Consider the following 16542-nt stretch of genomic DNA (forward strand, 5'->3'; position numbering starts at 1 on the left):
GCTTGCTTAGCTACTGCAAACCCACCACGCACGGAATTCTTGATTTGTCTCATATAAGACTCGAATGGAAAGGCTGAAAAACTATCTAAAGGTCCATGTGCACGAACGTCGTCAGGGAGGTGCTGTAACGAATGCACATTGTAAACTAAGTTTTCACACCCATAACACCATGCGTATTCATTTAGGAAGTTTAGTAAATCTAATTTGGCGGTTTCTACAACATTTTTATGTAATTTCGGATGTGCAAGCAGATACATGGATAACGCTAAACGCCGGAAATTAAGATAAAAAGGTCGTGGCAATGTTTTTTCAAGAATCACCGGGCCTAAATACAGAAGAAACAACCTACATTCAGATGCTTTCCATGCCGATACAAAGTCTAGTGTACGGCATTTACGGGGAAAGTCAGAAGGAATACTTGCCACACAACCCGTTATTAAATTATTTATGTCCCTAATTGCACATGAGTTAAAGTCGCGCAGTCTTCGGCGTGCTAAATCTATTCATAAATTAGCTAGCTTTTTGGTAACACCGAGGTACACCATGTGCATAGGACCTAGAGGAAAATTTAAAATCATATCAATCGAAAGCGTTTCCATAATAGAATGTCCTTGATGGTGAATTGATTGAGACTGACGACGGAAGGTGTCGTCTGTTCTTAAGGTATGTACTCCATTTGGAAAGGTCGTTTTCCCCTCCAGCCGTCTCCCAAGTACAGTACACCTATCGCAACCTGCCTTACCGTCGTGATTTACCGTGTACCTAACAGAAGAACGAGCAGGTGCGTCACATATAACAGCCGCCAACGTAATAGCTATACATTTATTAAGCTTCACACTAAAAAGACCCACGTCAGTCATTTCTTTTATTTCAGAAATTGTGTCCGCAGAAAACTCGTTGAATTCTGCCGGCTTACTATTCCCTCCGTAGATCCCTATCATGAACACGTCACTAAACCTAGGGGCAACGATCCGTCCTAGTATGGGCCATAACTGTTGATTGGAGCTTCTAGACATAGAAAGTCCATCCACACTGATATATAAATTTAAAAAGTCAAAATCACTAGTACACAACCAAAGTTCAACGTATCTTAGCAGATTGGTTTTCAATCCTAGATGGTAGTAAACCCCACTGCCGATAAACTTTGGTTGAACACTTGGACACGTGTTTAGGACACCTCTGATGCTTTTCGGTATGTCAGGGATAAAAAATCGTAGACCATACAGAACCCGATCAGCATCCCTTATGCTCAGAGATGTATTTGACATTAGATACATCATCAAGTCGTTCATCATTTCTTTGCGATTCACGAACTTTGGAGAGCACAGGTTCACTTCAGGAGATCCTATAAGATATATATTCACGTATGAATTTAATATACATACCACTATTATCTGAAAGTCCTTGATTGATGTTGCTAGTCGATGGTGTAATAGTTAAAGTACTGTCATTACAACGGATTTCTCTCTTTACTTCTATCAATTTAATAAACAACATTGTTGAACTCAGTTACCTTTTAGGGTGCTTTCATTAGCAAACTCACTGAACGAAAGAAAGTCATATTTTTTCATGAAAGCAGCTTTCATTTTATTCCACCTTCTGTTATAAGTGGATCTATGACAGCCAAAGGAACGTGACAAGTTCACAGTGGCCCTACGTCTACGAACATTCTCACTGACTTCAACAGAACTCTTAGTATTGGCCTAACAATGTAATTATTTACAATGAACATGAAAATCTGAGAGCACGTCACTCACCTGCATCACGCAAGTTTTTGTGATGGCTCCCACGCATGTCGGAACACTTTAGCTAAACAACAAACGAAGTCAGTCTATATGCGTATGAACCGAATGCCTGGTTCCGTATTTTGTACCTTGTTTTTATGACAATAGTTTTGTTTTTTTATTAAGCGGTGCCTTAATTCGTCGAAGTTTATGAAAAATTAAGCTCCAGAAGCGGTTCATTTGAATACTGTACGTTACATAGAATTGTCGACAAATTTCCCCCAAATACACGACGTAAGGGGGAAAAAGCGACATTTCCCCTAAATAACCGACGTAAAGGCGAAAAAACGACATTTCCCCTTTATTTCCCCTTTCGTCCGCTTTATTTCCCCTTTTTTCCCCTTTATTTCCCCTTTTTGTGTTGCTTGGGTCGGCTCAGTTTTTAGTTTGTTCCTTTCTCTTCCAGATTTTATCACACTTTCCTTTAACACAAAGCGTAAATTCAGACCAGACGTTAAACATGACATGTTTTAGGTTTTCAGGTAATTTACATCAATCCCCTCGGGCCCGAGCACCCAATTTCGGGGAAGATTTGACCCATTTTGGGGAAGCCGTTATAGTGAACTTTGGGGAATTGGCACAAAAACCCCAAAATTCCCCTTTAATCTTGATCAATGTCATTTGACTTTGGGGATTTCCCCAGAATTCCCCAAACTTGGGAGAGTACTTCTAAAGCAATACTATTATATAGCTATAACTATCTGATCGGGTTGGATATTACACATGTTTGCATTGTCGTAGCCTTGGCTTCTCACTAGATGCTAGCACATAGTCGTGCAAGTATACTGTTTGTGATTCTGCGCTATTGTCTGTTGCACAAGCATGTAATCCAAGTAACAGCCAAATACGAAATCAGATGGGAAAATACCTTTATTTGTTTCAAATATTGCTCACATTTTTATCTGAATATGATAGCATTTCTGAAAAGACAGTCTACCTTACCATCATATCCAGACTTTATTCTAGTATTTTTCCAATAAGCTGTACACATCGTATAATATATACTATAACAGGCACGTTTGAACTTGAAACGTTTGTACGTGTAATAATGGGTAAGCATATCAAGTAACAATTTGTGGACTTGGTAATTATCTGCAAAGAATAACGTGTTTTGCAGTCGTATATGGATATTCATAAGTGTGGTATGTTTACACATGTGTTAATTCGAACACTCAATCAGTAAACAATACCACGGATTCCGATACTACTTAACCTGTATCAGGTGACTAACTCATGTAGTCTCAATAAACATGCTCAAATCCAGAAAAACGCATGAACTTGGTATCTGGATTTCATAGGCTAAATCCACGTTCTACCCACTGAAAACTTCGATTCTTGTTGGTAGGTTTGTTGATGATGCAGAGAATTATCTGTTAGTTCAATGCTAGCAGAAAAAACTTTCGAGATCGCAAAAAAGATTCTGTGAGTGTGGTATTCGTTTAAAGTGAAAGTTATTACTCGTCTGCTGTTTGACAATACATGCCATAGTTATTTTGTTGAATGAATCACTTGTGTTTTCTGTTTTAGATTTTGCAGAAAATCCGTTTGTTTGAAAATGGTGGCTTTATAGAATTTCAAATTATGCCAAGGTGGATTTTTGAAGCTCAGTTTTAAATTCCGTGTGATGATCCGTAATTTGCGTCTGATCTTCATCAGATCATTTATGTGATTCATACATGAAGGAAGATAAGTTATTTTGCATCTGTGGACTAATCGTCGGGATCGTATTGCTGTTTTATGTATTGTCGCCTTATAGTCCGACATGCTTACTAAGAAGCTGTATCCATAATCAGAATGACCGTACAGGTTTTCTGTATGCTGTTCCAACTACAAAAACAACTAAGCATTTGATGACATATACGAGAGATAATTCAAGTAATGTGTCTGTGCTCGTCTTCATCCATATTCAGAAAACTGCCGGTACACTTCTAGAACGTCGTTTAGTTAAAGATGGTTTAGTGGGCAAAACATGTTACTGTTTTGTCAGAAGACGCTGTAATTGTAAAACGCCAAGTGGTGATACTTGGCTTGTCAGCAGATATTCTACAGGCTGGGTATGTGGACTTCATGCTGACTTAACTGAATTAACGGAATGTATTGACAGCAAACTAAACAAAGTGGACCATCATATTATTAAAAGAAGGTAAGAGTTGTGTCATTTTTACTCTGATTTACTTATTTATTATTATTACTACTCAATGTTCAGTATTTCTTGCTATGTTTTATAATAACTTGAGAAATATAGCTTCTAAAGTATTTTAAGTGGGTCTAGCTTATGTCCTTTAGTGTAAATTACATGATCTAACGATTTATTAGATAAATCATAAATCTTATCACGTTTGTACGTTCTACTCATTATCCATCAATTCTAAAATTGTTCACATTATGCTCTAGCCGGAAAGTTCGAATTTTTTCGTAATTAGCTGATTATTTGCAGCAGTATTAAAAATCGAAATGACGTAGGGGCTATGGAATACACAAAAGTTTAGGCTAGGTATTACTTACTGAACAATTGATTTATGCACAATCATTGGGACATGAAAAAAAGACAGCCGCTTCAAATTAGTCTTAAAGAGTCGGAAGATGTGACAGATATCACGGTAGCACTAACCAGGGCTTAAGAAACTGTTTGGGATGTAAGATTATAGACCGAATATATGTGTATTGGGAAAAGAACGCTGACTAAATCATCTTAATTCGCAATTGGGCATCTTATTCAACTATGTTCGCCCGATGTAGGGATGTTTACTTAAGTCTCAAATGAATTGCATTTCAACGTGGGAAATAATTAAAAGCATGGAGAGTCAGTGTCACAAGTTATTGTCATCGAATCATATACGACACTCGTAATTCATTCTCTTGATGAACTGTCAATTTATCTAGCCAGATATCAAAGACATCTCATAGACTGTATTTTTTGTAAATAGTCGATTTTTATTAGGCTTAAAACTCGCTCAGGAGGAAACGGAATCGCATGATCTGTGTATGATGAAACTATTATGGATGCTAGAAAATTCATAGATTAAGTAGTGCAAGCTGATAATTATCGTACTTGACCTAACCAGTGTTTTGAATTGACCTGTGAGAAAAGGACGAGTATGTGATGTTTGATTGGAGGCTATGTAGAATCCCAGCTACATCAGTTTGGAAGTAACATATACTACATTATAACAACCATTTTTTTTTAAATAACAGGCGTATTTTCTGTTTTTACTGTCTATTTCCTAAAGTTCTATTAACTGAAAATTGCATTCACTAGAATTGTTTATCTCTGTTTTCAGGTACATATATTTTACTTTGTTACGTGATCCTGTCGATCGTTTTATTAGTGAATGGCAACATATACGTCGCGGTGCTACATGGCATTCAGCTACTCTTCGATGTAATAAACAATACCCACCACTTGAACACTATAAACCATGTTATTTTAATGAAGAAATTGTCGAAAATATCCCGTCTAATGTATCCATTAAATCTGTTATAGATTGTCCTTACAATTTAGCAAGTAATCGTCAAACAAGAATGTTAGCAAACCTTTCTAGTCTAGGATGTTATAAACATTTAACGAAATGGTCTCAACCTCTTAATGTCGCAGTATTAACCCATATTCCACGAGTTTCATTAGCTCTTTTAAACAGTGCTAAACATAATCTTGTCAGTATTATCAGTTGTTATGGTTTAAGTGAATACTTAATTTATTCACAATACATATTACAAAAATGCTTACATATTACTTTTAAACGTTCATTTATTGAATTTAATAAAATATCTTTTATGAAACAAAGATTATTGTTTACACATGCTACAATAATCCGTTCCAATTTAAATCAGTCTACTTTGCGTGAAATACAAGATGTAAATAGGCTAGATATTTTTCTGTACAATTTCGCCAAACAATTATTTGTGTATCGATTAGTAAATTATTTATTATTTGATTCGAATATACCGCTGCATTTCAGACGACCTTTACACACTATTTGGCACAATAGACCTAGATCTAAATCATATATATATCTAAGTTATTTACTGTTTTCCAATCCTATCATCAATTATCATGATGCTAATATCAGTAGTAATGCATTTTCATATCGTTTCAATTTATTTCTTACTAATTTGTTCATTCGTAAAGGTAGCATTCCAGTATCCGAGTCTATTTTAACCAGTGAAAATAAGAAATGGAGTGATCGACTTTCTTACGATTTTAAAATCTAGTTTGTAAATTACTTAGAATTTGCTCATCGACCCCCTCCCTCTTCGCTCACTTTTTGTATTTCTATTTTTCCGACCAGTTTTGGATTGTAAAATGATGTTTGTTTTACCAAATATTATTTAAAGTATTTTTTCACAAATTATTCTAATGAGAAGAGTAAAGAAAAAGCAACAAACTATGAAAAGCATTTGTAGGGGTGGCATTAGTATACCTAATTTCTATGCGTTATTATTAACGGTTATTTCATATGATTTTCATTTTTTCATAATCGCCGGTTTTCATTTTATTCAGCATATCTTCTTTTTTTTTCTCAAATAATTTTAATCTAATCATGAGCTAAATATCCTTATTTTGTACCCGAAATGTATTATTTTAGTTATTGTACGTTGTCGTTCAGTTGTTCATATCTCTAGATATGTACATTTATGAGTTAGGGATTCATTTAGATACAGACGTTTGGACTTATATCTTCTTGCCGTATTTTCTCGTTGGATGTTGGGGAAAAGGAAGTATCTGAACATGTGGTTAGTGTTCTTATAACAGATTTTTTAGTCAAGCAGTTAAAGTGGACAGTTCACAGGATCAAATCACTAGTAGTCGGACTCACAATTTGTTGTCACAGGGTTATTTTAAGTAGCTTAATGTATCAACAGCATCACTAAGTTGTGAGTGAGTTTTCTCGCATTTCTAACATCAGGACCAGTAGATATCAGAGGTCATCACACAAAGATTCCTAAGGCTGTGATTATTTTAAATTCACTTCCATCGGGGTGAGAATTTTTTAAGTATATGAGTCAACTGTTCTAGCGAAGTGTGTCTACTGGGATAATAACTTTCTTGATTTCGATTTATACTTGAATTAAGTGAAAAGTCAGTCTCATTCCCTCAAGGGCATTCCTGGACTGTGACAAAATATCTGTCCTATACTCACTTTCACTTTTAATGACATGCTTGGAAATCCTCAGAAGTGGGAAAATGGAAAACAAATCCACTTGCGCCATTACGAACGAATCTGAGCAATGTTTTGCGAACCTTCCAACTATTGGTTACTATAATCTCATGGGGCCCAACAAAGTGGTCTGCACCAACCTGTATGACTCGATCCAACAGTCAGTGACTCCATGGATTAATACCATGTCTTGGTTTGCCCGTAAACAGCTTTTTTCCTACTTACTCCAACACCGGCGGTCACCGCGAGTCTGAGTCGCCATACGTAATATATGTCCTAACATTGTGTCGATAAACACTTACTACCTCGTCAATCGATTTGTCATCTTTATCTAATGCTCTACGTCTACGTATAGTACTTCGAACTCCGTGGTCCCAAAATACACGACATTTTTGATCGAGTTATAGTAACCTGCGCATATCATCTATGTTAAAGGCCATGTTTCAAAGTCGTAAAGTAGGACGGAATAAACTGTTGCTCAGTATACTCATCCTCTAGTTGGCAGATGGATATCTCGCAAGTTGACAAGAGCCAGTCAAACTTACTAAATCCATACCGAGATTTCGTTGGATATCAACTCATCAGGACTGATGAAACTTCTCAAATAAATGAAGGCACCGACAAGCTCAACTACTTCACTTTTTATTATTAGTTCATGCATTGATGTAGACTAAACTTAAGGTGACTTCTTGAATTTGGAGAGAGAAACACCGAAAGCATGCTGACATTGCTGTTTAAAGCAATCAGAAGACGTCTTCTTCAAATAGGACTATATCATCTGCTTCAACAAATGAATCTCCAAGTAGCTAATTGTGGATGTCTATAATAATGAGTATTTACTGTTGTATTGTATTTGAATTCAACCAGTCAACTTTAATTGTTCAAAAATGCTTTCATACAAACTACTCAACTTCTATCTGGATGATATTTCGTGAAAAATCTTAAAAAAATAAACTCCAATTAAAATATATATTTATTGGTGTGTACAGTTTCAAATGGTACTAATTCAACTCGATTTTTTTTCATATAGTTTATACAACAAAGAAAAAGTACCCAAATAATTATTGATATCAATAACCATACAGTTAAAATAATTGCACCAATAATTATGTTATTTCCTTTACTAATCATCATCAGATTAAAAGTTGAATTTCTCCCATGACAACAATCATATGTACCATTATTAGTTTTAAGAAGAATTCCAAATTTCAAATCACAAGTATTTGTAATATAAGGTAAGTTTGTTTTTTCTATGTCTATTGTATAATTATGTTTGTTATTGCTTGATGATATCCAAGATATATTGGAATTCATTAAATTTGGATTATATTTCACTATTAAATTTTGTTGATATTCATTCAACAATTGATGATTTTGTATTGATAAATGAAAAGAATTCTGTTGAATAGTTTTAATGAGAAAAGTTTTTGTTTTATTCATTTGATATATTTGTTTATTTAAATTGATCCATTTTATGATTGGATCAATTTGATCGCATATTATTTCATCATGAATTTCTATATGTCTACTAGTAAGTAAAAATTTATCTATTATTGGTATCCATATATGCTGTAATAATTCATATTCACATGGTATATGAATAAAATGATCATCAATGTATAATTTAAAGCCTAAACGTTTAGCTTTATTCATAGCTAATTGTTTGGAACCATTCAATTTTGAATCATATAATCGTGTAAAGTATTCAAATGATAATCTTAATATTTTATTAATTTCCATCATTTCATAATCATTACTATTGTTGTTGTTGTTGGTGGTGGTGGTGATGGTGTTGTTGTCATGATTCTTGATAGTTTCTTTTAGTTCTGATTCAAATCGTGGTATTTTCAAATAACATCGTCTATATTGATTGAATTTAATTTTGCCACAATGTTTTCTAACTTCATTTTCTTCATCTATTTTAAATGTAATAGTCATAAAACGTAAATGATAATTAGCTAATTCAGTAATATTGTTTAATGTAATATTCATTTGATTATGTAATATATGTATTTGTTGTATATTTGATATGTTTATTAGTTTAGAATTTTGTTTCAATGAACCAATTCTATATAAATGATACCAAATAAAATTAGCTGGATGCATTTTATCTTTTATATATTGACAAACATATGTTCCTAAATATTTATTTGCATTAATATTTTGTCCAATTAATTGTGAATTAGATTTACTAATACAAAGATCATTGAATGGATCTTGTTTAATTCTTTCTAATAATTCATTATTAAGCATAGTATCACTTTCATATAATGTTTTATTAGATCTAATAAATATAATATACTTTTTATAATGTGGTATATAATTCCATTCGAATAGATCTAATCTTTCATCTGGACATATTGGACAAAATAAATGAAATGTAATATTGATTTCATTTGCATTAAATAATAAGAATTGATGTCGTCTACCAGCTTTTTCTATACGTTCAATATTACATGGTTTATTAGTTTTTATATTGGGTATATCAAAATTGCATATTTTTAGTTTATCATTAGTAGTATATAACGACAATAATAATAATAATAATTGTAGAATAATTAAAGAATTCATTATTGTATAATTAACTACATGTTGTTTTATGAATGTAACCATCGGCAATTCCTCGTTTTCACAAGTTTACAATACTGATATGTACTTACATCAGTTAATTATGTCAAACATTTATAGTATGGTAAAATTTGAAATTGTTTAAAATCTATATGTTTATGCCTTAAGCATAATAGTGATAAACCTATAAAATCTAATCATTTATCATATTTTATATACTAGATGTGGGCTGGGCTGTGATATTGCCCGGGTGCCCAGACCGAATTAGTGAACTTGATGGTTAGATGTGAATATTTATTATTATAATGGACTGAATAAGAGTCGAGTAAATGTAATAGGATTGAATAGATGTCTTTAAAAAAACGTCCGAAATAAATACAATGTGTAAGGCAATATTATACAAAATCAAATATTACCCCTGATGGAGAAGCCATAGGTCACTCACCAGGATTCTCCATCTAACTTTCAGTTGCATGTGTTGATTTCAATTCATGTGACTGTAGCTTCCTTTCATCACTAGGTCACCAAAATGTAGTAGATTTTCCTACTGGTTTGGATGCTCATTTACACTTTGTTTTCATTAATGATGTGGGTATATATGTGGTTCGTAAACGTGCACCATTGTCTAGCTCGGATCACTGTATAATTCATGTTCTACCTAAAGTATATGGAAAGCATAGAAAGAGTACATTCTTGCATCAAACCAAGAAAGTCAAATATAGGAATTACTCAGAAGAAAATATCCGAAATCTGAAAAACATGTTTCTTACGACTAAAATGATGTAGTTAAAATAAGAGTGATGTAACAAGATAAGGATGATGTTACTAAGGTAAAGAAAGATTCATCATTGTTTCTTTTTGAATTTAAAGATCCAGTTTGAAACATTTAATTTTTATGGTTTGAGTAAATTTAAGGAGTGAAGAGTATGGTTATAGATTGATCACCTTGAAATACTTCATCATAATCTCAACCTGATGTTCTATGATAAAGAGGTGGTTTGAAACCTCAGTACTAAGTATTTCATTGCTTTAACCTAATACCTGATACTTTTCGGAATAATATATACTTGAAGTCAAATACAGTCCGTTCCTTCTTTCTTCTCTACCTATGTATTTATATATCAATTTTGTCGTTCTTTGCCATTTAACTGTTCACCAATTTGTATATATTACTTTTCAGTTATTTTTTTCTAAAAAATTATTTTCACAACATTCTCAAGAAGATTTTACATTGTTAATAAATGAGGATTATTTATTTGTCTTGTACACTTTCCTACTGCCCCCAAATGCCCTGGTACGGCCGAGAGGAGGGAGAGTCCGCTCTCCCTCTCGAAATGCCCTCACATGGCCACGCGTATATAGCCTCTGCCGAGGAAGTCCTACTTACTGCCTTCTCGTGGCGGGGGTGTTGTTTACGAAAATGAGAGGACGAAAAGAGAACGTCCGGCGCTTTAACCAGATTCCAAACCAATGGTGCACATGGGCTCCAGTATCCTACGGAAGCAAATGGCGTATGCACCAATTGTTGGTCACCGGCTACCATGGGACTGCATCTCCTTACGATACTCCACTTCCTTTTGGATCAGGCCTTCAGGTCGAAGGCTCGGGGAGTGGCCGCCTAAGAAGACCACCTGATTCGGTTTGGGCACCCGGGCAGTATCACAGCCCTCACACATATCAAATGAGATATGTGTGGCGCATATGTATTTGGTGCCTCCTTGTACCAACATCTATGTGTTAAAATAAAATAAAAACCCACATAGTTTATTCTGGCTTCGGGACAAGCCAATTTATTCATTCTTCTTGAGTCATGTTTTCATCATGTTAGTGACTCGCTTATTAATCGTGACTTTATATGAACATTTATGTATTCATATTTTATCCTATTGATCACATGTCCGTAAGTTATTTTTGTTCGACTATAAATATTGATTCAGACATGGCTAAATTGAGTTTGCTCACACACCTACTCCACTATGCGTCATTTCGCTTCTCTATCTCTTTTCTTCGCTTCGCTTCTTAGATCGTTTGTCTGGGTCAACGATTGTATAAAATATACGTACTCGAAATCCATTCTCGTATTTGACTTATTTAATTCCGTTGTTCACCAGCGATTTAAGTAGACGATTATATACAAGGGTATCCGGGATGTATACATCGGTAACAATCTAGAATATGATCTAACTGGAGTCAGATATCGGGCCACTAAACACTTTTAGAACCAGCCAACCATTAGCCTAGTCCCCAATCATAGATTGCCACAGTTGTGTCTGGTCAAATTTATAAGTCTCTATCTGTTTACACCATATACTGTTGAATAAATCAAAGTTATGTTTATTTGATTTCCATCGATCGCGTATGTGAGGACGGCCAACCGGTAATCATCTTGTGGAAGAATGTTCTAAAATCTCTACTTGTAGCTTCCCTATTGGATAAATGCTAAAAAACCCTGTTTGCTGATTGGGTGAATATAATGATGATTTCGCTTTTACTAAAAACTATAAACACCTGATAGTTTCGTACCATATTTGACACTGTTTGGAATAGCATTCTTTTGATTTGTCTTTCTTCTCGTAACTCGCGACTTGGAGGGTTCTAGCGTTCGGGTGCTGAAGTTGTGCGCGGTATATTAAGAATGTAAGCTCTAGATATAACAGTGTATTGGTTAGATTATTTAAAATATAGTACTAGTTGTATCTCTTGAACTTGTTGTCTTGGAATATCATGTATTATGTGAAATTTGTTCCGCTTTTGAGGTTACACTTGAATGTAATTAATAACTGTTTATCTGGAAAAAAAACAAATCCAGCATGTTAGTATGAATGCAATGTCTACCATCCTATTTCATTCATTATAAAGTAAGTAAGATATTATATTTGATCAATCCGCAATACAATCGATCATCCCAAAAAATACAAGGTCATAACAATAATTTAACTTAGTTATTTACATGTACTATAAGTTTCATGTATTTTACTTCAGTTATACTACTCTTATTATTATCAGTAGTATTTTTATTTAATTTTATTCCAATTTCCAGTCATTTAAACGTTTGCCCAAATAATAAAACTTGTATACAATAATAATAATGAATTAAACAAATGTTATGCATTACAGTTAAATTTAGCTAAACAACGTCATATTATTAAATTAATTAAACGTGACCAATTTACAATTCACTTGTCATTTATGTTCAAATGATAATCCAATACATTTTCAATGGTATCGTATTCTACGTAAAAAATATAATCATACAATATTTCATTTAAATAATAAAACATTCTATGATCATAAATGGATATTGAATAGAGATTTACTTGAACCAGTTCTAACTAATACAATCATAAATGATCCATGTTGAATACATAGAACAAATGAATTAGTCTACAAAAAATTTGATCCATATCATGATTCTGGTACTTATGTATGTCAATCATTAAATAATAATAAACATCCTTTAAATTTTATATGGTATCATATAGATTATATTAATTCTTATACAAATACATGGTCTAGATTAAATTTACCATTTATAGAACGAATGAATAAATCTGTAACTACAATATAATCAATGAATACAATTACAAAAATATATTGAAGAAGAACTTAATCGGCCGGAATATTTTCATGATCAAACATTCAGTTTATTACGTATTACATCAAAATCATTTCATAATTTAACACACTACAAATATTGTGGTAATATCCATGTCCAATAAAATCGTGTTTGTTATGTACAGATACCAAGAAAACTACCAATCCATATTGATAATAGTAATAATAATATAGAAGAAATAAAATTAATTTATTTTATATTATTCAATGGTTTCTATGAATTTGGACAATTTTATGATAGTAATAATAATAATAATTTGTGCCCATTCATTAAGTGTTGTTGGGGTAGCAAGCGCAGTTGCTTTTTACACTTTGGGATTCTGGATTGTTTTCAATGACTTGGGTGGTCAAGCTATTATTTTTTCTGCTAGAAACACATCCAACCACAAGATTGGGTGTAAATTATATGAAATTAGAAAAATTAGCGGCAAGACTTTAATTTATGGACGACCTTTGAACGAATTTTAAGTGACCGTGAGAAATATTAGTCAATCAGCAAACAGTCAGTATAAAGTAAAATATGTTATACAAAACCAAGGAAATAAAGTGAATATACTTCTTATACGTGGTTCAAAAACTTGTTAGGTTAGAAAGAGGTTCAGAGGTTCTAAAATCGTAATGTATGCAGTAGAGGAAATCATCCATCCAGCCTCGACCACATAGCTTCAATATTGTTTATGTGCAAACCGGTTGATGAATGCACAAAATGCTACTTATGGATAACGACACGATGCACATAACCAAGCCTATGCAGGAGTCTGTACGCCCTCCAACACATCCGTATATATTGTGGTACCTGGATGCAGCCAGTGTTACTGGTGCTTTTATTATCCCGTTCGCAACAATTGTCGTAATTTGCCTTAGTTAGAAACTAAATATGGAATTCTCATCACGAACTGACATCAGCTATAATGCCAGAAATTTTATTTAGCCAAATGGTCATCCATCAGGATGAAAGGCTTTCACGTTAAAATCCGAGATCTATTATCTTATACCTGATTGATTCGTCCACAAATGATAGTCCCGCCGTTTTATTTGTTATAGCCGCTCAATTATCACGTTTTGTATAAAATCCCCTGTGAACCGATTGTACGTTAGCATAAAGCACTGAAGTTGGAGCCGTAACCTTGAAATCTCTAAAACGCCTCTGATTGGCTCGTCTATAAAATAGAGTCTCGCCTAATAATCTAATTAAATGGAGTACAACTAATTTAACATTTTATTCACCTACTATATTCAATGAAAGAATTTATATGAATGAAAAATGTCAATTAATTATTCATCATGTCAAATAATTGATTCTAATATTTATAATTGTCCAGAATATATACGAAAACTTTGGAAGTACACCGTGGTCATCCCATACCGTAGCGAAACATCGGAAGAAATCAAGCGGATTCTAAACAATCATGATATAAGCATGTATTTTAGGGCTAGTGACAAGTTAGCTGGACGAAACGTTGGAATTATTTAAATTTCAATCGCTGAGATTATTTTAAATATAATTTCCACATATAATGACTCTATACTAGGCGCCCAATTTCTGTCAAACTATTCGTTGTAATCTTGACGAATATTCGTATAATTTATAATTGTTATATAAAAAATCAATATCAACCAATGGCAACTAAAAATATATAGATCAAAAACTGGAAAATCTTATTGCCAATGGCCTAGTGAAAATAATTTATTAATTGATAAGAACGTTCGTCTAAATTTAAACGAATAGTTTCACAATATTTGGGCGCCGAGTTCATTTGAGACATTAAAAAGAAGAATATATTTGTAAAATCTCAGCGAATGAATTTTAAGTAAATCCAACGTTTCGCCTGGCAATCTGGTCCAAGCTTTTTCAAGGAAAATATAATCAAACAACAAAATTATCGAATATAAATAGGTACATGGTTCTTCGGTTTACTGTATACTGAATAAATCATCCAATCAACGTGAAGGATTTTTTATAAATAGGTATTTGCATTAATGTGTAAGAGACATGTTTATATGAAAAATAATAAAGGTCAAACAAATAAAAGTTCATTTGAAAATAATCAAGGGGAGAGAAAGAATAAGAAATTGTCGTGCTATCCTAGGCCATAGAATGACTTAAGGATTACAAGGTAAATTCAAGGTTATGACGAATTGTTTTTGTACACATAAGGATAAGGTATGTGTTATGGAACCAAAACGTGTTAAGATAACAGAATGTGTTTATACGCAAGTGATGTGAGGAGAAATTTCATTCAACTAAATATTGAACATTGTTAACGTTGATTGGATGATTTATTCAGTATACAGTAAACCGAAGAACCATGTACCTATTTATATTCGATAATTTTGTTGTTTGATTATATTTTCCTTGAAAAAGCTTGGACCAGATTGCCAGGCGAAACGTTGGATTTACTTAAAATTCATTCGCTGAGATTTTACAAATATATTCTTTTTAATTTATTAATTAGTTTATTATTTTTCATTATATGGAGTGTTATATCCGAGCGAAGATTAACTCACGAGTAACTTCTGAGACATATTAATTGACTAATATTATCTATACATTCTTATGGTATAACTATTCAATAATTAGATTATGTAAATTTATATTCCTCTTATTATAAGCTTTATTTTCACCTATAATTTATTATTGTACGATTTACTATTCTTAAGCTATGTTCAGTTTATAGACTACTACCTCCCACGTTCACAGTCACTTTTTGGCTTTATTGTGTACAAATGTTATTTCCTATTTTATGGTGCGTTGCGGTCTGTTTGATTGATATATAAACCTGGTATGTCTTAAATAAATAATTCGATTCGCTATTGGAAGCTGGTATTTGGTGTTCTGGACTCAAGTGGACGGGCTAGGCGGGCATAGGACCAATAAGGACGCTAGACTGCTCATACCGGTCGAACGTGATTGGTTTAGCATAGTGCTGACATTTTATAAGTCGTATTTTGATTAGTGGACAAATCACGTGATAAAAGGCCGGACATAAACTCATAACATGGAGTATAGTTATTATAATAATACGGTTTATTTTAATAATTTATAATGTATATATATTTAAACAATTGGAGGCGAGACTATATATTTATGGACAAATCAATCAGGTGTAAGATAAGACTTAATAGTGTCTTAGCATTTTAGGTAATGTCAGTTCATGATGAAATCCCTAAATCTAGTTTCTAACCCTAACCATCAAATGTAAATCATAATTCTAATTTCTTACATTGCTTTATAGTCATCATTTCGTCCTAGTTAGTAAGTGGATGTTATCATGGTTACTTTAATGTCGCTCAAAGTTCATCCATATATTATAGTTTCATCCAAATAGTTTATAGCAGCTCACGTGCAATCGAGTTTGTTCACATTTAATTTGATAAAGCCGTTTTTTGTTAACTTATTTAACACGGATAGAGTT

General features: G+C 33.1%; 2 protein-coding genes across 2 annotated transcripts; one reads left to right on the forward strand and one right to left on the reverse strand.

Moving 5' to 3' along the window:
• The first annotated feature begins 1954 nt into the window (after window positions 1-1954).
• HS6ST1B (Heparan-sulfate 6-O-sulfotransferase 1-B) lies at window positions 1955-13599 on the forward strand. The gene is made up of 4 exons (XM_051210184.1): window positions 1955-2057; window positions 3312-3927; window positions 5066-8178; window positions 12552-13599. The coding sequence occupies exons 2-3, from the start codon at window positions 3461-3463 to the stop codon at window positions 5994-5996; spliced, it is 1398 nt and encodes a 465-aa protein (XP_051073150.1). The 5' UTR covers window positions 1955-2057; window positions 3312-3460; the 3' UTR covers window positions 5997-8178; window positions 12552-13599.
• MS3_00002600 (uncharacterized protein) lies at window positions 7904-9617 on the reverse strand (the record flags this gene model as incomplete). The annotated part of the gene is made up of 1 exon (XM_012944977.2): window positions 7904-9617. Exon 1 carries the CDS (start codon window positions 9554-9556, stop codon window positions 7904-7906), a length of 1653 nt encoding a protein of 550 aa, XP_012800431.2. The 5' UTR covers window positions 9557-9617.
• Window positions 13600-16542: the final 2943 nt, after the last annotated feature.

The sequence above is a fragment of the Schistosoma haematobium genome, chromosome 1 (genome assembly GCF_000699445.3).
Source record: "Schistosoma haematobium chromosome 1, whole genome shotgun sequence".
NCBI lineage: Eukaryota > Metazoa > Platyhelminthes > Trematoda > Strigeidida > Schistosomatidae > Schistosoma > Schistosoma haematobium.